General features: G+C 50.8%; 1 protein-coding gene across 3 annotated transcripts in view; it reads right to left on the bottom strand.

The window, feature by feature from the left end:
• The window catches only part of LOC144821473 (uncharacterized), a 616,628-nt gene that overhangs the window by 107,030 nt on the left and 486,406 nt on the right, over positions 1-23,192 (bottom strand). For all 3 annotated transcript variants that reach the window (XM_078678562.1, XM_078678582.1, XM_078678572.1), the window contains one exon: positions 21,349-21,633. In XM_078678562.1, coding sequence (XP_078534688.1) covers positions 21,349-21,633 — 285 coding nt within the window. The remainder of the gene's footprint in view (positions 1-21,348; positions 21,634-23,192) is intronic.

The raw sequence follows: 23,192 nt of genomic DNA, 5'->3' as shown, positions 1-23,192 counted from the left end.
GATCTGCAACTCACTGCAGTGTTCCTCCAGGGTGGCTAAGCGCTGCCATAGGTGTTCCTGATCCTCCGAACGGCATCCAGTGTCTTTTCAAGGTCATCTACCCTCCCTCCTAGCTCTACCACGTCTCACCAGAGCTCTTTGACGCAGACTTGAACCTCTGTTCAAAGAGAACCAATTTCAGATTTGAGTTCGTGCATGAAGGTGGCCATAAAGGATTGTGTGACAGGGTCAGAGGGTTCTCCGGCTGCTGGTGCCCGCTGCTGAGGCTGAACTTGGTTTATTCCACATAGCCGTGACTGGGTTATCTTTAGGGGTTGCGGGAGGTTCCTTTCCGGTCTGCGAACGAGTCATGTGCCTCCAGGAGTGATGCCACGAGCAGTAGATCCCAGGCGATTAGGTGCCAGACAGGCACTGGCAGCTGTCCGGTCCAGCTGAGAGAGGCGAACCCGGCCACAGAGACTGGAGGGCTTTGAAGCAAGGTCCGGCACAGGTGGAGTGACCCTAAGGCAGTCAAAGGTCAGTCCCTCAGGGTCCCCCCCAAGTGTTCTACTAGGCAGGTGTAAAGGTGGAAAGCATGGACAGGACTGGGCCAAAGAAAGGGTAGGGGTCCAGCTAGGCAGGCGCCAATATCGCCCTCCTCCAACAGGGCACAGAAGGAGGGTCGCCCACTCTGGCCAGGCAGTAGTTTCTGCAGTGGTGATAGTACTGCAGATATGGTGATATTCCAGAAGGTCAGCCAAGTTCAAGAGGGGTGCCTGTGGCGTTGTGTGGTGAGGTGTCTACTTCACCCAATGTGCAGGCAGGAAGCCATACGCAGCGTGCACTCACCGGGGCAACCCGACGGGGCAACTCTGCCGCAGTGGAGGGGCAGAGCAGGGCATCAGGCTCCACAGTTGCCAACTAGGGGCCAAGGCTGCGGCGAGCGTGGCGCGGGCACATGACTCTGTTGGGGTTACTTACAGGTGCCTCGATCCTCGGACGTCAATGCAGGCTTTCAATGTGGCAGGAAGCACCCCAGGGCCGTGTGAGCCGTGGGGGAGGGGGGGACTAAATCCACGGGCACCCCACAGAGCTCAGTAAGACCCAAGGTGACCAGTACTTTGCCTCCGGACCGGTCACAGACCAGTGGCGTCCCACCCTCCGCCGCGGATAGACCAGGGTCCTCAGCAGGGTCAGCGGGATGCCCCAAGGTTGCAACTGTTTTCAGGGGGGTCCACCCAGGGCAACAGAGGCGTCAACCAGCCCCCCCGGCGGCTGCGGGGATCCGGGGTGCCCAACGACGCGCCCCAGCCGAGGCGCAGTCCAGTAATGCTCCAACAACCCGCTGTGCAGCTCTCGATGCCCCCGATAGTGTCAGCAGGGGTGCCCGGAGTCCAACCACAGTCAGAGGCCTCACCTGGGTGGAGAGATTGTGTGTCAGGGCCCACACAAATCTAAAGCGGGAGGACGGTGAGAGTCAGAAGATGGCGGGCGGGCCAAACCCGGGCATAGGTGGCCTCTTGTAGAACCCTCCCAGCCTGTAGAGTAGCTCCTCCAACCCGGACAGCGCGGAGGGTCTGGTAGTCCCACTGAGTGGGAGGAGCTTCCACTGGTGAGTAAGCAGATCCAGCCAGGCCCCGGGGGGGATCAAGACAATGGAGGCCTATGATGGCGGCTATGCAGGTTACTGTCCGGTAAGGCAGTCCCCGATTAATGATGCCGGTGCTCCCCAGCCACCATACCTCAGCTGCTCAAGTAGTCCTGATGTTGCCTGTAATCCACAGTCGGAGGTTGCCGATCAGAGCCGGGGTTCACTCAGGGGCGTTCCAAGTAGCAAAATGGCGGTCACGTTCCCACCAGTCGGTGCAGTCCGCCTCCCTCCAGGGTGCTGCCAGTCAAAGCAGAGGGACAACAGCGTCGGCCTGTCCCAGCCCCCGCACCACCTCAAGGGGCCCAAGCACCTCTCCTCTGATGGTCCCCGGTCAGTGATTGCAGGGACATGATGGGAATCGCGTTCTCAGGAGCATGCAGGGCCGGGCTTCACAAGATTGCGGGTGCACTCCCGAGGGCCGGATCTCTCATTTTCTGCCTCTGCACACACCGCTACCAGCCGATCTAATGGGTTGTCAGGCCCCTGGGCAGCAGCCTGGGCCTTTCTGCCGGCCAGTCGCCCCCAGCTACGGCACCCCTGGCAGCCTGGAGCTCCAACGGCGTCCATCTCACTCCATCTGCAGCGAAACCATGCCCCCTAAACAGAGTGTTTAAATCTAGATTCTGTTATGCACAGGTAACCAGTGCAGGCTTGCTAGGGCTGGAGAAGCAGACAGGTGTTGAGGAATTTTGTAGAGAATCCAAGCAGCTGCTTTCTGGGCCACTTAAAGCCTCCTTATCACATACTTGGAGTCCAGATGTGAGTTGACCAATCCCTGCACAACCACTCTAAGCAGTGGGGCAGGAATCCAACTAACAGTTTTCTCATAGTCCTGAGATGTACAAAGCAGCCATTTCCTGGCTTGTATCTCCATGGAAAGCTTATTGTCGATCCAGAACCTGAGGCTTTTAACTGAAGGGTTAGGAAAAGGATGCAGCCAAGGCTGTCAGCCTGTCAGGTCAGCTCAATTCCAGCCAGTGAGAGGGGTTGCTCACAACTAGTACCTCTGTTATTTCCATTTAATTTCAGGCAGTTGGCGGACATCCAGTCTGTTACCGGTTTCTAAGATGCATTTAATTGATTAGAAACTTTGTTAGTATCTGAGGTGATCGAGGGACAATATGTTAGTCTTCTGCATAGGAGATCAGTACCACTGCAAGGCCATGTGCTTTCCCCATCTCTGCCAATGGGAGCGCATAAACATTAAAAAGCATAGGACTTAGTGACGAGCCCTATGGGACCCCACACTTAAAGGGGTGGGTTGTTGAGAACAGTTATTCTTCATATCCCTGAAAACTCATGTTTTCAAGAAAGGCAGTGAATAATTTGAGTGAGAGTCCAGCAATTCCAGCCTCCTCCAGCCTTTGTATTAAAACAGGGTGGGAAATGGTATCAAAGGCTGAGCTCAGGTCTAACAGAATCTTAGTTGCTGAGTTGCCCTGATAAAGAATTGCTCTCAATTCAAGCTAGCCTGGCTGATGAGGTGTTCTGAACTGAGATGGAGATGTGAGCTAAAGAACGATGGTGGATTCAACCCAGATCTGTGACTGGGGTTGAGTATCTGAAAAGGTTCAGTGCTCCGTCCACCATATCCTTGTGTTTGCTTAATTCTTCTGTGGCTGCTAGTAACGCAGTTTCAGTGCCACTGCCAGACCTGTTTGGGTTGAGTGTAAGATACCATGTGTCTATAGAAATAAGGACAGGTACTTGTTGACATGCTTCTCGAGAGCTTTTGTAACTCCAGGAAGGAAGGGTGTCAGCAGAGTATTTTTTCAGTAGGGGTCTCACCACTGTATGTTTCCATGCAAGGAGGACACTGCCACTTTCCAGGGAGTGATTAAAAATGAAAGTCAAACCGGGCAGGATTATATTACACCCTTTCTGGAGTATGTTGGGGGAGTGGGTCAAGCGGTGACCCTGATAGGATTGATTTAAGGATCTCCTCAGTGTCCTCTTTGCTAAAAAGTGGAAAGGCTAGCAGTGTATCCTTATTCTACTGCAATGGTAGTTTTATTGAGAATATCGTCTCTTGGTAAGGGGAGAAGAATATTGTTAAATTTTCCAAGAAAGAAGTTGCCGAACATATTGCAGCGCTCCTTTGAAGGGGGGGCAGTTTCAAAATGGCGTCTGACACCAACACATATTATTTATTATATTCAGTCGCTGCTCTACCGCATCTCCTGGTAAGTTTCATGTGTTTGGCTACAGATTATTTTATTTTATTTTAAATTTCAAAAACCTTTATTTCGTTGTCAAACAAGTTACAGGGCGCACTTCTCGCAGCACAGTAAGGCCGGACGCCGGAATTGAAAAAGCACATACAGTCGCAATCACGAATTTGAACACAGCCTGTTTGCCGACATCCCGGAGGCCCGGCGGCGCTCAAGAATAGCTCGGTGTAACAATATGCAATAAGTTTGTGGCCGTCAACACAGCGCTGTCATTCCCGCAATTACTCAGTGCCCTTCGCAGTGTGTTACTAGCAGTCGTTCAGCCCAACCCCTATGGCTGCAAACCCATACCCCCCGCTCGTAAAAGAAAACTACTACCTACCCCAACTAACCCCCCACCCATTAATGTCAATTGTGTGTCTGCCCGCACCACTCCTCTAGTTGGATTATCCGAGTGTCTCCCCGGGCAGCTGCCGAGGGGGGGGGGAGGGAAGAGGAAGGAAAGGGAGATGTGTCATGCGTCCCTGGCTAGCCGCCCAGCCCCCTCCCACCCTCCAACCCGACCCCCCAGCAGGCCCAAGTACTCACATTAAGTGTGCCATCAGTCCCAACCCACTCTCTCAATCCATGCTAGATACCGTATCCGTGCATCTATCCCAGATCCTCCTCCCGCCTCCGGTCCGTTCCCGCTCCCTGACTCCCCGTCTCCCCTGGCTCAGACGAACCAATATCCTGCTCACTGCCCTCCCCACCTCCGCTGACCTCTGCATGTGCCTTGTACAGACTCCAGAAGTTCTTGGGGCGACTCTTAGGGGGGAGCAGTTCACTATATACTTCCGATTGGGTGCAGCAGTATAACATGTCTCTGTTCCATTTCTCCTTAGTAGGTAACGGGCCCCTCATCCAGCAGGTGGCGACAACTCGTCTGGCCATAAGGAAAGCCACATCCACCATACGCCGTAATGCCACCGGAAGTGGCTTCGAATATCCAAGCAGGGCCAGCGCCGGGGAGAACTCAATCTCCGTATTCAGTAACAGGCTTATTTCCGAGAACACTTCTCCCCAAAATTTTGGGATCCCAGGGCAGTCCCATGCCATGTGCAGGAAGCCAGCAACTTGTGCATGGCAGCGTTCGCATTCCGGGGACTGTCTCAGACCGTATCTGTGGAGTCTCTCCGGCGTGTAGTAGACCCGGTTCAAATATTTGAAATGCACTAATCTGTGCCGTCCGTTCAGTGAAATTTTTTTCGTGCTGACACAGCAATAGGACCACATTGCATCATCTATCTGCGTCTGCAGGTCGTGCTGCCACTCTGCTCTGGAGGATAGGAGTTGTTTATGACGAACTCCCAATTTATTTAGGTTCGTTACCAACTTGCGAGAGGACACCGTCTTAATGACGTAAGTGAGTTCCGGCAATTCAGATGGCTCTGCCAGCTCCGGGCCCAAGATTTCCCGCATCGCGCTCCGAAGTCTGTGATATTGAAAGCGTGTTAACAACGACGCTGCAGCCCGCAAGGGGGGCAGCTGTTCCCATGTCTTCATCGTCCCATCTATGAACAAGTCTTCCAGTTTTGTGATCCCAAGATCTGCTAGCGATCTTGTGACTCCTCTCTCCATCAGCAGAGGAAGCCATATTGCCCATTCGACTGGCAGGAGGGGAGGGGGAGTACAGCAAATCACATCCCTGCGCCTTCGCCAGCTCATGCCAGGCATGGTTCGTGGCCTTTATGGAGTCAAGCTGGCCAATCCTACGGTCCACCGGAAGGCAGACCGTGGCCGGCAATGGCGTGGGCTCTGCGAACAAGCGTTCTAGGATTACATGCGGAGTGCGAGGATGCCCGTGTATCCACGAGTGCAAGTGAGCTGCCTGTGCCACCCTGTAATATCTTTCCATATCTGGGGCACCTAGGCCCCCCATTTCATATGGCAGTGTCAGTACTCTCCATTGAATTCTAGGCTGTCCACCCCCCCAGGCAAGTCGCGTTAGAACTTGTGTCAATTGTTTGAAGAAGGCCTTCGAGAGGACAATAGGTAAATTATTGAACAGAAACAGAAACCTAGGCAGAACTACCATTTTCATGATAGCAATCCTACCCATGAGCGACAGGGGGAGCCTGCACCATATTTCTATGTCATCAACTAACTTGGAAAACGCAGTCCCATAGTTCTCCCGGAGCAGAGTTTCGGGGTCCGTGTGAAGTCGTATTCCCAGGTATCGTACCGGGTCCGTGGACCACTGCAGCGGATATTCCATCTCGAATGGTTCCGTGACTGGTGTTAGGGGGAACACAACTGACTTGGCCCAGTTGACCTTTAGGCCCGAGAGGGCCCCGAACCGCACAACCTCTCTGATCACTGACTTAAGGTTGGATTCCGGATCCCGAACATACAGCAGGGTATCGTCAGCATACGTGGAGACACCAATTTTGTACGTCGGGAAGTTGATACCTTCAGCCGCGTGATATTCCCTAATAGCGCAAGCCAAGGGTTCCGCAATCAAGGCGTATAAGAGCGGGGAGAGGGGGCACCCCTGTCTTGTACCCCTACTTATTCCGAAGGCGTCCGTGACATAGTCCCCCACTCGCAGTCTGGCAGTGGGTGTATGATATAAAGCCCCCAACATTTGCAGGAAGGGTTCTCCCAACCCCAATTTCCTCAGCACCCTGACCATGAACGGCCACTCGACGGAGTCGAAAGCCTTTTCCATATCCAGGAAAACTGCTATCGCTTTTTTGTCTTGTCGGACATGCTGCATTGTTCCCAACACCGTACGAATATTATAAGTCAAGTTACGATCTGGGACGAACCCGGCCTGTTCCGGGGCCACTAGGTCTGGGACTAGGAGGGCCAAACGTGTGGCCAGAATTTTTGCATAAAGCTTGGCGTCTACGTTCAATAAGGAGAGTGAACGATAGGAACCGCACAAGTCGGGAGGTTTCCCAGGTTTCAAAATTGTGACTAAAAGCGCTTCACTCATGGTTAGGGATACACTCCCCTCCTCGCATATGTCGTCAAAGAGGGCCAACAGGTGAGGGATCAGTTTGTCTAAGTATACCTTATAAAAGCCCACTGTGAGGCCATCCGCCCCAGGAGCGCTTCCGTCACGCATCCCTCCCAAAGCGTCCCTAATTTCGTCCTCTTGTATCGGTGTCGTCAAGAATTCCCTCTGTGCGTTCGTCAGGAAAGGCATTTTAATATAGCTAAGGTAGTCCTCAATCTCTTCTTCCATATGGGAAGCCTTAGACTTATAGAGGTCAGCATAGTAGTCTTTCAATTCGCCTATAATCTCAGACTCATCTGTCAGAACCTCTCCTGTGGCAGTTCGGAGTTGCTCAATTACCAACGGTTTCCTTTCCTGTCTCAGTATTCTGGCCAGGACAGAGCCAGGCCTGTCACCCTCCCCATAAGTCCGTGCCGTGGCGTATTTGCCCATGTGGTGCACCTCTCTAGCTGCCTCTTCATTATATTCAGCTAGTAGTGTTTTCAGCTGTTCTGCAACGGCAGTGTCCGGATCAGTGCGCTGTCTATTCTCGGCATCCTGCAATAGCGATTCAAGGTGTTTCAACCGCTGTCGAATGGCCTTTAACACACTGGAGTGTTTAGCCATAGCCATCCCTCTAATGTAAGCCTTGAATGTGTCCCACAGCGTTTGGAAACTATCAACTGACCCCAGGTTAGTCTCAAAAAAGGTGTCTATGTCATTCGCCAGCTCCCCTCTAAATACTTCATCCAGCAAAGAGTAGGGAGGGAATCGCCACGTGAATGGGGGAATCCTCTTTGTAGGGGTCTCCAGGGTCAAAAGCAGCGGAGAATGGTCCGACAGAGTCCTTGGGAGTACCGTACATCCCCGGGCCCAATGGAGAAGTGTTTGGGATGCCAGGAAGTAATCAATTCTCGTGTGGATGTCGTGAAAGGCTGAGTAGTGTGTAAAACCCCCCTGCATGGGATGTTTGTAGCGCCACACATCCACAATGTCGAGTTTGAGAAGTTCTACCTGCATCAGTAGTGCCGCGGCAGAAGGTGGGCGGGATGGCCCTCTGGATCTGTCCCTGGTAGGGTCGAATACAAAATTGAAATCCCCACCCCAAAGCATATTAGAGGAAGCGTAAGAGCTGCAGAGCCTGGCCAGTGTCGCATAGAACTCTGGATTATCAAAGTTCGGCCCATACACGTTTATCACTATAAAGGCATGTCCTTTTCCCACACACCTGGTTATCAAATAGCGACCTTCAGAGTCAGCCGCCAATAGTGTCTGCTTCAAGTGTGAGCGAGGATTCACCCATGTTACTACCCCTCTGGAGTGCGTAGTGAAACCCGCTGCCAGGCTATTACCCCCCATACCTCTAGTGGCGTGCAACTTACTCTGAGGGGGGAGGTGGGATTCCTGTATGAGGGCCAGATCAATATGGTGCCTGTGTAGGTAGTGCAGCACTTTCCTGAGTTTACGGTGGTCATTCAGCCCCCTGACATTCCAGGTTAATACTTTCAGTGTGGTATGATCATCATCTTCAGATGCACCATTCAACTCAGCCATGATAGATTAAAAGTACAGTGTTTGTGCACAATAGACTCTCCCAGCTGGTAAATTGTCTCTGCAGGAACACACCCTGTGTGAACATTCCATGCCCAACATAAACATTCGAGAGTATGCGGAATTCAAGACACACAACCATAACCATGCTGCAATAACACCCCTCCACCCACCCAATCCTGCCATACCAATAGTATAAATTCAGTGCTTGTGTGTGCTGGTGTCCCCAGGTCGCAAGACAGTCACTGTAAGGGCCTATCCAGTGTAAACATCCCTCGACAAGCATATCAGGCAGAACTATGTGCAATTCAGGAGACAGTGTCTTATACGTACAACAAACATAACCCTCCCTCCAACCAACCCCCCACCCACTGCAGACCACCCCCAACCAGGCCTGACAGAGTCCCTCCCCAAACCACAACATCAAACTTGGAACCAATCCCTGAGTACACCCTGAGTAATGTCTCTCAGGGGAGTGTTGAGCCAAAGGCGCTAGGGCGGAGGTCACCATGTGAGTCACACAGTATTGTGTCAGTGATCTACCGAGGCACTCTGGCCCGTAGCGCCATCACCCAGTCTATGTCCATCAACAGACACCCAATACGGGGTGCCTCGCAGCACACCGCAAGGCTCCTCCCCCAGTAACGCTCATCTACCCCCCGCCACCATGACCGTATACTGGCAGCTCTAGGGATGGACAAGACACCAATAATAAACTAAAGCAGCAGTCCCTGCAATAGCATAACAGTTCACATGTTTGTTGTGACAGTGGAAGCAAAAAGAAACAATCTCACCCAGCCGCCTCACGTTGACCATATACGGATAGCAGGACTCTCCTCACCCCCGCCAATGTTCAGTGTGTGTAAGCGCGTAAAGTGGCCACAGTTCAGCGCTTCCCCTCTCTGTGCTCATGATCCCCGGGCCGCCGACCAATTGTAGGTTCCATAGGAGATTATTCCTGTTCGTCAAGGCGGCTATTGTCCGCTTGGTCATCGGCCTGTCCACGTGGGCTCTTCCGTTGTTCCTTGGTCCACTCCTTCAGCGACTTCTGGAGAGACTTAGGGTCCGTGAAAAAATGGGAATGTCCCTGCCGGTTGACCCTCAATTTCGCCGGGTACAGCATTGCGTAGTCCAGACCCAGATCCCGTAGTTGTTTCTTGTATGGTGCGAAGTGCCGCCTCTCCTCCTGGACCCTCGCGGTAAAGTCTGGATATAGGGAGACTTCCATACCCTCGTACTGCAGCTTCCCCTTGTCTCTGGCCACCCGTAACGCCGTGTCTCGATCCCTGTAGTTCAGTAGTTTCGCTATTATCGGGCGAGGCGCTGCACCCGTGCGCGGGCGCGGGCCTAGAGTGCGAAGCGCTCTCTCCACTATGAACATCGGAGAGAAAACGTCGTCGCCCAGTAGGGTGACCAGAAGTTTCTCCACAAACAGTTCCATTTTGCCGGTCTGGGTCGTCTCCGAAATCCCTGTGATACGGATGTTCGATTTTCTTGAGCGGGCCTCCAAGTCCTCGGACTTGTCTTGGATGACCTGCAGCAGCCTGGAAAACTGTTTGCGGTCCTTGTCCCATTCTGTTTGTGCTTCCTCGACCTCTGTTATCCGGCGCTCCGACATGTTTAGTCTCTCCGAGTGCTTGTCGACACGCTCCGACATGCGGTCCATACGATAGGTAAGTGCGTCGATTTTTGTCCCGATGGAAGCCATACTGTCCTGCAGACCTTTTTCCATTGACACAAGCATGTCTTTGATATCAGAGTACATAGTGTTCTCAGGGCCAGAGCTCTGCTGAGCGGGGCTAGGCGCCGACTCCTCTGGAGGCTTTGTTTTACGCTGTTCAAATGCCAGTTTAGGCTGGGTCCTGTCGTTTTTACCCATATCGCGACACGGGTAGCGGTCAATATCCTGTCTCCCACAGCGAAAGAATCCTGAGCAACTGGTGACCTCTCGCTAGCGACTTCGCGCCCCCGCAAGACGCTTTGTCTCTCCACTGCCGGGGAGTTGGCGCAGCAAGTGTCCACGTTTTCCGAGTGATATAGTCCAGCTGCTGCGACACAATTCACCAAGTAGTGCGACAGTGGCCGCTGAAATCGCTGTCCCTCACCGCTACAGACAAAGTCAGAACTCCGACAGCCAGTACACCTGGCTTCTCAGTCTTCGCTCACTCAGACACGTGGCCACCAGTCCAGAAGGATGCCTTGTCTCCCAGTCCCCTTCTCGGGCGCACAGAGGGCGGGCACCCCCAAAGCCCAGAGGCCGGGTCCCACGCCGCACAGCAGCCCAGCAGTACTGGCCTCCCACTGGGAGAGATAGCGAACTTCCACCTGGCCCTCTCAGGCAGTTACTTCAAATCAGGGGTATTACCGAAACACAGGTATTGAAGACAGTGGGGGGCCCAGTTATGCACCCCCGATGCAGTGAGGCAGGGGTCTCGGTGGCAGCGTTCAGACCCGTGCGGGGATGACCGTTACTCACGCCGCAGGCCTCTTCCGGATTCCCAGTCGCCAGGCACCCGGAGACACACCCCCGTCGGGGCACAGCAAGGAAGCCCTCGCGCTGACCAGTGTCCGTCCGTCGCTAGCAAATGTTGCCCGATTCCGCCGTCTCTCCGGGGGGCCACCTCAACGATGGGCCTGCAGCTCTCCGAGGCCTCGCCACTATCCTGGCCGCACGTCGGGGCACGCACACCGGCAGAGCGCCCAGGCAAGTCCGCTGCCCCTGGGCCGAGTGAGGCGGGGGCGCTCAAACCTCGCAGCTCCTCCAAATTTCGGTCGATTTTCAGCAGACAGCCCGCCGAGTGCTCCCGCCAGGTCAGCGCATCTGCTACACACTTAACGGTGTCGGGGTCTGTTGATTGAAGGATAATTTATTGAATATTGATGGCGATGGCGCGGAGCTCCGCGCTCACACGTCTGGCATCGGCGCCGGCAAGCTCCGCCCCCTTGGCTACAGATTATTAAAATCATAATCGTAAATATGGGGGAGAGGAAATAATTCACTAGAAAATAAGCGATTTCGACATCAGATTGGAATTCGTTTATTCGAAAGTGTTAACAGTGAATATTTTAGAACCAAACAATTGTTTTAAAAAATGTATTCTAATTCTTTAACGCTTCCGTTATGATGAATTCTAAAAGAGATGGATGGTTGTTTAAAATGGAATATACGAGACGTTCAAACATGAGATGAATATTGACCTTGAGTGCATAAGTTTGGTTCTTTGATTGAATCAGGTGGAGTATTATTGTGATCAGATATCAATTTTATTACTAAAATATATCATGAGAAATGTTGGATAATTTCCATTGTGATGCTTAAATTAAACAATTGTTCAATGCAAATTATGAATGACTTGAGGAAGGATCCGATTCCTCTTTAATATATGTGAGTTACTTTATTTTTCAGGCCTGGGTTATCAATTGATGTATATTAACTTGTGATTAACAAAATTCAAACTTTTTAGTTCCAAGCATTGGCAATCTGACTACCTTGATGTTCGAAAATACCCTTGACTGGACTTCTTGTTGAATGTGGAAAGGCTTTTAGAACTTGTACTTTCTCATAATAATTCATAGCAATTTTTTGTTTCTTTGGGGAAAACATGCTGATAACACTCAGGGCATTCCAGAAAATAATGCTAGGATTTAAAGTAGGTCCCTGTGCCATTGCAATTTTGACTTGAACACTGCAGATTCTCATCTGGAGACTGAAATAGTTGAAATGGTGTTGGAATTCTTAGTTGAGTAAAGTGTAGCCTTGTGTGCAACTTGGAGTGAAGCAAGCCAAGGTAAATTTCATGTGCAACTACAAACTCCGGCTACTTTATCCTTTCATATCTCTTCAATCCACTTCGCTCCTGCCCAGGGCCATCTCCTCTACTTCATTTTTCTTCATTTATTTCCTGACCAGCAGGGTGTTAAACTTTTAAGTTTGGAAACTTGATTACCAATTGATGTACTAGATTAATAGAATTACAAACTAATTTTTCTGTGGCATGATATCAGAAAAAAGTGTTTAGGTGTTAAATCCTCAGTAAAAGAAATTCGTAAAAAAGGTATATTTCACAAAAAATACTTCACTAAGAAAGCTAAGAATGAGGAGACAAGAAGATTGTTTTTGAAATTCAACACAGACAGGATCCTCTACTTCAAAGTCAGTCAGCTGGTAAAATAATACTGGGGAATTTACTGGACAAATGATTGTACAAATATGATTAAGGGGGATTTAAAAAGTACTGAAAAATAAATAGTGTTGAATTCGATATTTACCAGGTCACCAGTGAGAAAAAGGTGTGGCTAAAGGAAAAAGCTATGGAGAAAAAAACACAGTAGAGATTTTAGCTCAAAACAAGGGTGGCATCTCCAAGTGCTTGAGAAGGAGGTGGAGGTATCTAACAGAAAAGACATTATCTCCACAACGTATTCTTTTTTTTTTTTAATTCTTTTTATTAACAATTCAGAAAAAGTGTGGAAGTCATCACCATCAGAAAACACAAGAATCACATTTGCACCTTAGGAAATTCAGAGCATACCAAGCATTTACATTGTCAGAGTATTCCTAGTAGTATACTACAAATCAGTTTACAGTGCGAGCGGCTCATCAACCTGAGTGGTTTGGGGGGGCTCACATATGTTGCCTCTGTACTCGTTCCACTTAGACCAAATCCCAACCCATTCCCGGGGACACCCCCGCGCCATATGCACAGTCTTCTCCTGGAGCATGCAGCAGTCCATGTCCATCTTCCAGGAGCCTATTTATCGAGGCGTCACTGCCCTCCATAACCTAGCAATGTTCCTCTTTGCAATTGCAAATCCCAGCATCGCCCAGAGCCTCCCCCGAGGCGGCAGGTCAGCGGGCTCCTAGATGTTCAAAAGGCACCTCTTCGCCTCCACTCGTAACTCCACCTCCCACACCTCCTGCATACAGCGATGTACTCGGTTTCAATACGTCTGGAGCACTGGGCACTACCATATGATATGGAAGTAAATCCCTACCTCCCCGCACTCCCTCCTACAGAGCCCATCCTCACTACGGCCCATACGCTGCAATCTAGTCCCAGAGACGTATACTTGGTGGAGAATTTTGAGCTGGATCAGTCTAAGTCTGGCCGATATAGCTACCTCCTTAGGGGAGGCAAGCGCACTCCTCCACTCCTCCTCTCTATCTCTAATCCATCAGTCTGCCATTTCCCTTTGAGATTTAGTAAATGATCTGGAGAGTTGTTAATGATTTTTTTGTATGTGAGTGAAATGGCATGCTCAGGGAGGTGGCCATCCAGAAGTCTGTCCTCCAGGGGGGAGGACTCTGGGGGCTGGGTCCTTGAGGGGATGTTTGCCTGAAGGGAGTGCCTGACCTGCAGGTATCGGAAGTGTTCTGTTTGTGCGAGATCGAAAGTGTGTTGGAGTGAGGCAAAAGACACTACACCTTCCGGACCCCATAAATCTCTACTGTGGGAGATTCCAATTAGGTCCCAGTTACGGAACCCTTTTGTGCGACCCAGAGTGCCCAACCTCTCTGAAACCCATAGCGGGGTAGCCATTGTGAGGGTGTTGGCCCATCCCATTTTACGTTGTACAATGTGCCATAGTTGAACCGAGTGCTGCGTTGGCCCAGTAAGTGGGTACCTGCCAGGTCTAAAGTAGAGCGCCGCCTCAAAGTTCCCGCCCGGAAGGAGCCACCGGTCCATTCCATATCCCGGGTTGTTTCCATTGCGATAGGTACCCTGATTGATGGCTGAGAGGTGTCCAGCCCAATAGTACTTTTTGATATCCGGGAGCGCTATGCCGCCGTCAAACCATCCCAGTGTAAGCTTCTGAAGGGATATGCGGGATGTCCCAGACCACAATAGCTCTCTCTGTGTGGCTTTGATGGAAGCAAAATATGATTGTGGAACCAGGTCCGGATAGTTTTGTAGGGCGTATAAGAATCGTGTCAGCGCCATCATTTTAAAGAGCGCCGCCCTACCTAATAGGGACAGCGGGAGCTTCCGCCAGGAGGCAGAGTCCCTTATAAATCGCTGTAAAGGCGGCAAGAGATTCCTCTGACCTAGTGGCCTTCTCTTTGGAGATGAAATCCCCCAGGTATCTGAATCCATCAGTGGCCACCTCAATCGGGCAGTTTCGCGGGGCTGCCGGAGGGTCCCCATGCAGGACAAACATTAAGGACTTGCCCCAGTTGATGGTATACTCAGAGTTTCTCCCGAAGCTAGTGAAGATGTCCAGTGCTACTGTTAGGGACTTACGAGATCTCGTGAGGTAGAGGAAGATATCGTCTGCGTAGAGCAAAATCCTGTCCTCCTATCCATCGGCCCACCGGATCCCCTTCAGGGAGAGATCTTGTCTGATCCAGGCAGCGAGTGGTTCTAGAGACAGGGCAAAAAGCAAGGGTGAGAGGGGACACCCCTGTCGTGTCCCTCTCTCTAAAGCAAAAACCTTGGAGGTCTTGTTGTTAATCGTAACCTGGGCTGAGGGTTCAGAGTAAAGGAGACATACCCACCCAATGAAGCCAGGGCCAAGGCCAAGTTTCTGAAGGACTGCCATCATATAGGGCCATTCAAGCGTGTCGAATGCCATTGCGGCGTCAAGTGACCCCACAACCGCATCTTCCTGAAGAGTGTGACAGCGCCCCAGGACTCCGTGTAGACGGCGGAGATTGAGAGCAGTGTTGCGGTGGGGCATAAAGCCCGATTGGTCCGGGTGGATCAGTGTGGGTAGGACTGGCTTTAGCCTGTTCGCCAGGACCTTGGCCAGGATCTTGGGCTCTGTGTTTAGCAAAGATATGGGCCTATAAGAGGCATACAAGTCTTTCCGTTTCCCTTCCTTAGGGATGGCCATAATTGTGGCTATGCGTTGATCTCGAGGTAGAATACCCCTCTCCCTGTTCTCCTCAAACATACGTTTTAAATACGGGCTAAGGCTGTCTGGTTTGAGCTTGTACAACTCGATCGGCAGTCCGTTAGGCCCTAGGGCTTTTCCCGGTCGAAGGTCCCCAATAGCCCGGCCCAGCTCTTCAGTGGTGAGTGGCGCCTCCAAGGTCTCCCGTTCTGCCTCCGAGAGGGTAGGTAGATGGATGTCAGTTAAAGCAACAGAGTCCTCTTCCGGCCAGTCAGACCCTCTACTGTAGACTCTCTGGTAGTGCAGCGCAAATTCCCTGACTATCTCACGGGGTTCCGTGACCACAGCTCCTGAATCAACATTGAGTTCGGCTACCACTCTCTGCGCCTATTGTTTTTTATCCAGCCAGTCGATAAGCTTGCCCGCCTTGTCTCCTTGGTCATATATTCTGCCCTCCCTGTCTCTCACTATATTTTTAGTGGCGTCTGTGGCCAAGGCCTTGTATTCCGCCGCCTTGAGCTGCACCTTGTGGGCTGTCTCTGGATCACCGCATTCTGCGCTGCATTTTCCAGCTCAAGGAGATCCCTCTCCATATTGACCATTTGCGCTTCACGTTCTTTGCGGCGGCGAGCGATCACCGAAAGGGCCTCCCCCCTAAGCACTGTCTTAAAAGCCTCCCACAGTACTACTGATGAGTCTAACGTACCGTCGTTACTCTCAAAATATCGGTCGATCGAGAGAGTCAGTGCCTTCCTCGTGTCTTCATTCCGGAGGTACCAAGCTTTAATTGGCGCTGCACACCCTTCCTGCCTGTCCCCGATTGTAAGGTGGGCCAGCAGCGGGGAGTGGTCCGAGATACCCCTTGCTAATTGTGTGGCTTCCTGAATGGTGGTCCCCTGCTGCAGAGGTGCTAATATGTAGTCTATGCGTGAGAAGGATCGGTGTGGGCCTGAAAAGAAAGTGTATTGTTTGTCCGTTGGGTGTTCAAGACGCCAGAGATCAGTAAGCCAAATGCCTTGAGGAAATCAGCTAGCCACATGTGACCCATTGGTATGTCCCTGGGTGGATGTCTATCAAGGTTTTCTGAGACCACGGCATTAAAATCTTCCCCCATTAGGAGTTGCCCCTCCGGGAGGGAAAAGAGTAGTTTGCCCAGATCTTGATATGATTGAGTTTGAAGACCAGGTGGGATGTAAGTCGTGACTAGGTTTATTCTACAACCCTCCCATTTTCCTGAGATAGCAGCAAAGCGCCCAAGAGGGTCAGAGTCTGTGTGATCAATAACTAGGGGAAAGTTATGGTGAAGCAGAATTCCCACACCCCGGGACCACGAGGTGAAGCCGGCATGTATCGGCAGAGTGTAACCCCATCTATTCAGCGCGTGGCACGTGTTTCCCAACAAGTGGGTCTCCTGCAAGAGTACAGCATATGGGAGGTGACGTTTAATAAATTGCAGCACAATAGTCCTCTTGAGCTTGTCCCCCAGCCCGTTGACGTTCCAGCTCAGAATCTTGAGGCTTTTATCCCACCTCAATGTAATACACACTATTCACTACAAAAACAGCCCTGAGGTTCCTGGTACAATGTATAAGTATGTCCTTACATTCCTGGTGTGACCATTCCAAACATTCCCCAATGTCCCCAACCGTCCATCCCCAGCTTCCCCTTCCCCAACAGCTGACCCCCGATTCTATCCCAGAAAGACGTACCCACCCCCAACAACAACTCCCCCACCCTGCTTCCCTGCTCCGTAGGTTTCAAACTACCCACAACCCCAATTAGCAGAGCACCTTTCGCCCAACCCGGGAGTGAGGGAACCTCCCGCTAGAAACTCCTAAAGGGGAAGAGTGCACCGGCCTCAACTCCAGCCACCGCCCATGTCCGCCCGCCCACCTGCATAGCAATGCTGTACCCAAGACACACTCACAAAAGATTCAATCTTAGACATGTTATGCGCAGCACACCAATAGCGTTATAGGGTAGCGGCCCCCCAGGGGGAACGCACCACCCCATTGTTTGGTGAAGGGCGGGCGGTGGGGTCCCTCCCCACTCTGCCCAGCCCTACCCGGTGCCTGTGGTTAAGACTGGACCAAGAGATACCATCCGTGCTCCCCACCCCGGCGGGGTGACCCGGTACCCTGACATTACACAATTTATACATTACAGTTCGGCAGGGTCCATATCTTGTGTCTTTCTCCCTCAGCGACCGTCAGTGTCCCGGAGAGACCCCCACACTTGGGGCTAGCCGATCTGGACCACCATGAACGCTGGCTCTGGACATCCACCTCAGACCTTCCCGCCGCAGATCCCGGAGAGGCGGCCTAATTGTCCCTCCAGGTTCCACCCTCTGTCCGCTCCTGCACATGCGTCGACTCTCTTTCCAACCAGTCCTGGACCTCCGAAGGCGAGGTAAAAAACATGGACTTGCCCCCCGCGATGATCTTCAGCTTGGCTGGAAAGAACATCATGTATTTGATTCCCCTTTCCCGGAGTGCCACCTTCACGACCACGAAGGAGCGCCTTTCACGCTGGACTTGAAGTGTGAAGTCCGGGAAAAAGCGGATCGTGGCGCTGTCATGGTGCAGGTCGCCCTTCTGTCTTGCCGCCTGGAGGATGGCGTCTCGGTCCCTATAGTTTAGGATTTTCGTGATGATAAACCTTGGCGGCGCCCCAGGCTTAGGCTTAGGGACCGGCGCACGATGAGCGCACTCCACTGTGAAAATGTTGGACAGGCACCTTGGCTTTAAGTGGGTGAGGATGAGGTCCTCCAGAAACAGCTCAACGCTGGGCCCTTCCGTACCTTCCGGCACTCCCACCATGCGGATTTTACTCCGACGGGCCCTACCTTCCTGATCCTCGAGCCTTAGGGCCATCTGTCGGTGTTGGTGTACCAGCTCGCTAACCCGTTTTTCCAATGTTTTCGTGGAGGTTTGAAGCGCCTTTATCTCAGATTCGTTTGCTTTGGTTCTTTCCGTGGTCTTGCCAAGGTCCGTTCGGAGAAGGTTCACTTCTATTGAGATTTTGTCCATTTTCGTCTCTAGATTGGTGCCCAGAGTTTGTATCACCGCCATTATAGAGGTCAGGGACGGCTCTTTTTGGCAAGCTTGGTCCTCAGTCGTGCTTCCTGCTTGGCCCTGCCCCAGAGGAACCGCATACTTGTCCAACTTATTGGTTTGGGCGGTAACGTTACCTTTTGGTCTCATGATGGCGGAGTGCGCAGTCCTCAGAGTGTGCTCCCTGGTGTGCCGTGCCCGATTTGGGCGTATCTGCTTGGCTTCCGCTGCGTGTGGGGTCTCCTCAGCCTCACACGTCTCTTACGTTGCCCCTGCCCATTCCCGCGACCCGGGGGCACCCTTTACCCTCTCCAAGGCACTCCAGCACCGTTTGAGGTACCCCTGGCTCCACACCCAGGGCACCCGTTCAGTGGTCAGACCCGCTGCGCGCTTCTCACCTCAGCGGCGCAAAAGGCCAGGGTACAGTACAGTCCACATCGCCACCTGGGCCCGCGTCTTGTGTCGTCGCCTGATCCGATTCACCCGGGCCCAGGGGAGGGAGCCCCCGCTGAAAGCCGAGTTTCTGAGGGTCCGGGCCGCCCCCCGTGCTGTCTCAGGGTCGGGCAAAGGGTCCGCACTCTTCCGTGCTCCCCTACCTCGATTCCAGCGCCGCTCCAGATCAGGCCGCAGCTCGCACCCTCCGCCGCGAGCAGGCCGCACGCCATGGACTCCCGTAGATGCGCGGTGCGGGTGCCGGGCACCAGCATGTCAGCCCCTCACGTCACCCGGGCTCCACAATTCGAGGGATCTCACTCCGGGCTGGAGGGAAGCAGGAGCCCCGGCAAAAGTTGCTATGGAAGCTCTCTGCTTTGGCAATCAGGGGAGCTCACTCAGTGGTGTCTCGGGGCGGATAAGTGTCGGATATCGATGGGGACAGACTTAGGGCAAAGGGTCCGCACTCTTCCGTGCTCCCCTACCTCGATTCCAGCGCCGCTCCAGATCAGGCCGCAGCTCGCACCCTCCGCCGCGAGCAGGCCGCACGCCATGGACTCCCGTAGATGCGCGGTGCGGGTGCCGGGCACCAGCATGTCAGCCCCTCACGTCACCCGGGCTCCACAATTCGAGGGATCTCACTCCGGGCTGGAGGGAAGCAGGAGCCCCGGCAAAAGTTGCTATGGAAGCTCTCTGCTTTGGCAATCAGGGGAGCTCACTCAGTGGTGTCTCGGGGCGGATAAGTGTCGGATATCGATGGGGACAGACTTAGCTCCGGTGGAGCTCCCTTTTTAGGCGGCCATCTTCGGTGGCACCTGGCCACTCCACCACTTATTCTTACTGCCCATTCTAGGTTGGCTTTAGAGTCAATCGGTCAACTAGAGAAGCTCAAAGAGATTATCTTACTACAGTCTAATTTTTAATTAGTCAGGGTGCCTATCATAAGGGAGATTCAAGGAAGTGCTTCCTTGAGTTAGCAGAGGTGAAATAACTGATGGTTGTAAATGGGTGGTTACATAAATTGCATATAAAATGTGAAGTAAAAGAATAAATTAAAGAGGCCATTAATTTGCTCTTAATGGTGATTACTCCAAATGGCAAAGACATCTTGGTGAAAGCAGCACAGGAAACAAGTGAGTAACTACTCCAAAATCGTAGGGCTTAAGAAATTCATGTGTGCCAGACATTAGGTTAGAGATTCTGGACTGAAAATATATTTGTGCCACCACCAGGTATTTTGTGGAATGTGGAAGCATTCGATCATTGATCACTGTCCATTTGTAGACCTCAGTCTAGGGTGTTATTACTTAAATATCATAGGGGTAATGCAAGTGACATTGCCCAGTCTCTTACCTGCTGATGGCATCAGCTACCTTTAAACCTATTAAATGGCAACAGAGCTTTGTTTTTTAAAATCTCTGCTAACTCTTGCCTTGTAAAAGTACCAGTTTTCTTGTTTTGCAAGCAGCCAGACTGAGGTTGCAGGTGCTACCTGCTAATGCTGCCCTCGAGATCTATGACTCAATTTATCCATTGTTTGACTTGATAGGACTGCTCTAACCTATATCTTACCTCAAGTGGCCGTTTGGCAGGTCCTTGTGCCAGCTCCCCCTGCAACAGTTCTCCTGTCCAGCTTGCCAGGAGTCCACCCTCAGCTGCCGGTCTACCTGCTGCCATCTGTGACTTTTCTGCTCGTTTTTCTGCCCTCCGCTTTGCCTTTTCTGCTTGCTTTTCTGCCCTCTGCTTTGCCTTTTCTGCTTGCTTCTCTGCCCTCTGTATGGCCTTTTCTGCTCATTTTGTTTCCCTTTGTTTACCCTCTTCTACTCCATTTTCTGCCCTCTGTTTTTATTTTTGTGCTCACTCTTTTTTCTGCCCACTGTTTAGCTTTTTCTGCTCGTTTCTTCCCCCTTCCCGTTGTTTACTCAAGACCTGGCTTTTCGATACCCCCAGGGGTGACAGTGCCATGCTCCACAAATGCTGACTGATTGGACTGATGATTATTAACCGCTTAAATGCGGCGGCAATTCCGCCGCGGTGCGGCAGTTTATCGCAGTGGGCGGGGTCGTGTCAGCCAACGGACATGGGCAGCACTACGAAGGTAGTGTGCGCGACGGCCGTTGACCAACGCCAGCAGAGGGGCTAAGGAGAATGTAAAATATATAGATGAGCACTGTGGTTAGAAATTACTCATTGAATATTGCCTTAAACGCACCTCTTACATTGGCAGTGACCTATAGTGCTATTTGACTTTGTATAATTGTTATTGTCTAAACCAGTGCTATCCAGTGTTAGTCTATGATGTCTAATTCCATGCCAGAATTTGAGGCTAACCACATAATATAAACCAGCGTACAAGTGGCATACAATTACAGGGACCTTGAGTCTATTGTGGTCATTTTAAAAATGAACATGCATGTAGCTCTCTGGGATATTCATGGTCTTCACTTTTAACTATGAAACAGATGATTAAATTAGCAGGGTCAGAAAGAAAGAAATTGCACACAAAGGTTTACTTTCATGGAGCGGATTATTGCATTATGCACCGAGGCATTTTACTGTATGTATATGCATAAATACCATAAATAAAAAACTCAAATAATATTTTTTATTTTTTTTTAAAACATGATTTGTCCTCACCCAATGACCGTACTAAAACACTGTTTGCAGGACAATGACAATAGCACTGGGACATACCTGTTTTGCAGAAAATAATATTTTTGACCTTTTTCAGGATCGGGGGTCATCGTTGCCCAGCAAGATACTACTTTCAAGTGAAAGGTTTTGTTTAAATTGACGTCGATTATTGTTGCTTTCACTTCAATATGGAGGGTCTCGGACAGCGCAAATGTGACACTTTGATTCACGGCTGATTGTGGTGAGAAGGAATCGTCCCTGTAGAGAGTGATCATGTAAAGAAGTAACAACTTGCTGAGTCGCAAGGCCTTGAAACCACTCTGCGCCTTTTCCGTCACCAGTGACCTTGAGAGAACAAACCAAGGACATCAATCAAACAGACTCGGTGTGCACTGGAAACAGCTGTAGCACACAGGTAAGTGGATACAATCAATGTGACAATTTCTTTCCTCCAATCACCCCTTGTTCTCCAAACTAATACACCCCCCGCTTTTTTTTTTTTTTAAGTTCAACTGTTGGCAGTTTGATTTTAGAAACCTCCACAATTTGGCAAGAATTTATTTTGTGGTCTCTATGGCTAGAGTTATGTTTTCATAACTACAGCAGTTAACACGTAGTATTCAAGAGCTTTATTCTACCACAGAAACAGACACCTTTGAATTAAAGCTACGTTAATAAGAACTGCTGCCTAAATCGGTATTTGACAAACTGCATGTGAGGAAAACACCTGATAAATCTTCCTAAATACATTCGGAAAATACATGCACAAAACCAGGTGAGGTGAAGAATGTTGAGAAACTCGTCATGTAGTATTCTGATAAAGAATTTAGTCTGTTTAAAGGAGTTAATGGTGCTCAAGTTGTCACTGAATAGTTTTTATCCGTCTTAGAGAGACAACAAATAGTTTCAAGGACAGAAACTGAAGCACCAGTGGGATAGTTAATAATAAGATATGGTATTTATAGTATATGAAACATAAAACGTGCATTTGTAAGCACTATATCGTGAGTATGTTATGCTGAGACTGGTGTAGATCACTTTGTCACTGGCAAAACGAGTTCGTATCTAAGTCCACACTGGGCTTCAGTGGCAGAAAGGTGGTGGGCAGGGGTTGATCGACACTTGTTAGGAGTGGGAGAAGAAGGGGAAGCTGTGGAGGGGAGGCATGCAGAAAACGTGCTACACACTGGTGAGGCAGGAGGGTTATAGAAGGAGAAATTAGGCATGCATTTGGGCTCAATTTAGGTTTGTGGGTGGAGAAACATGGCAGTTTGAGGGCAAATGAGATGAACAGACGTGTTTGTGTGGTTTCACAGAATGTGACACACTTCTATGTAATGAGTGATGGGTTTTGTGGAAGGTAAGACGAGTGGACGTGTGCTTATAAGAGAACATGACAGTGATCGGGGAAATCAAAATCTGACATTGATGGAAGCGGGCGCGCCAGGGATTGGCAAAGAGCCTGAGGACTGACATGCACTGATGTAGATGCACAAGAAGGAAGCAATGGTGAGCTGTACGGTCATCCCTGCACTCAGAAGATGGCCTGACAGGAAACGGAAGGATAGACAAATGTACAGACAGAATCTGGAACCTAGACAATGCGGTTACAGCTGTAGAATGTGCTACATTAGAATCAGGCTCAACAAAACATGCACAGATGAAGACATTAAATTCAATGCAATATAAATAGCACAGTTGACGGAAACCTTGTTGCTGACAAAATTATCGACCAGACTCCTAACCAAAAGCTAACCTTACTCAACCCTTGTTCCTAGTCCTCACTGTGGACCCCCGCAGAGACATTCATCAAACAAAGGCCCATAACCTTGACCCTAAGCTTTATGCTGATCCTAATGTAAATACAGCCCTTAATTTGGCATTTACTCTAATCTAATCTGACC

Source organism: Lissotriton helveticus, chromosome 1_1 (genome assembly GCF_964261635.1).
Source record: "Lissotriton helveticus chromosome 1_1, aLisHel1.1, whole genome shotgun sequence".
In the NCBI taxonomy this organism is placed as follows: Eukaryota; Metazoa; Chordata; class Amphibia; order Caudata; family Salamandridae; genus Lissotriton; species Lissotriton helveticus.
Note: the sequence above shows the minus strand (reverse complement) of the source record. Positions and strands in the feature narration are given on the sequence as shown.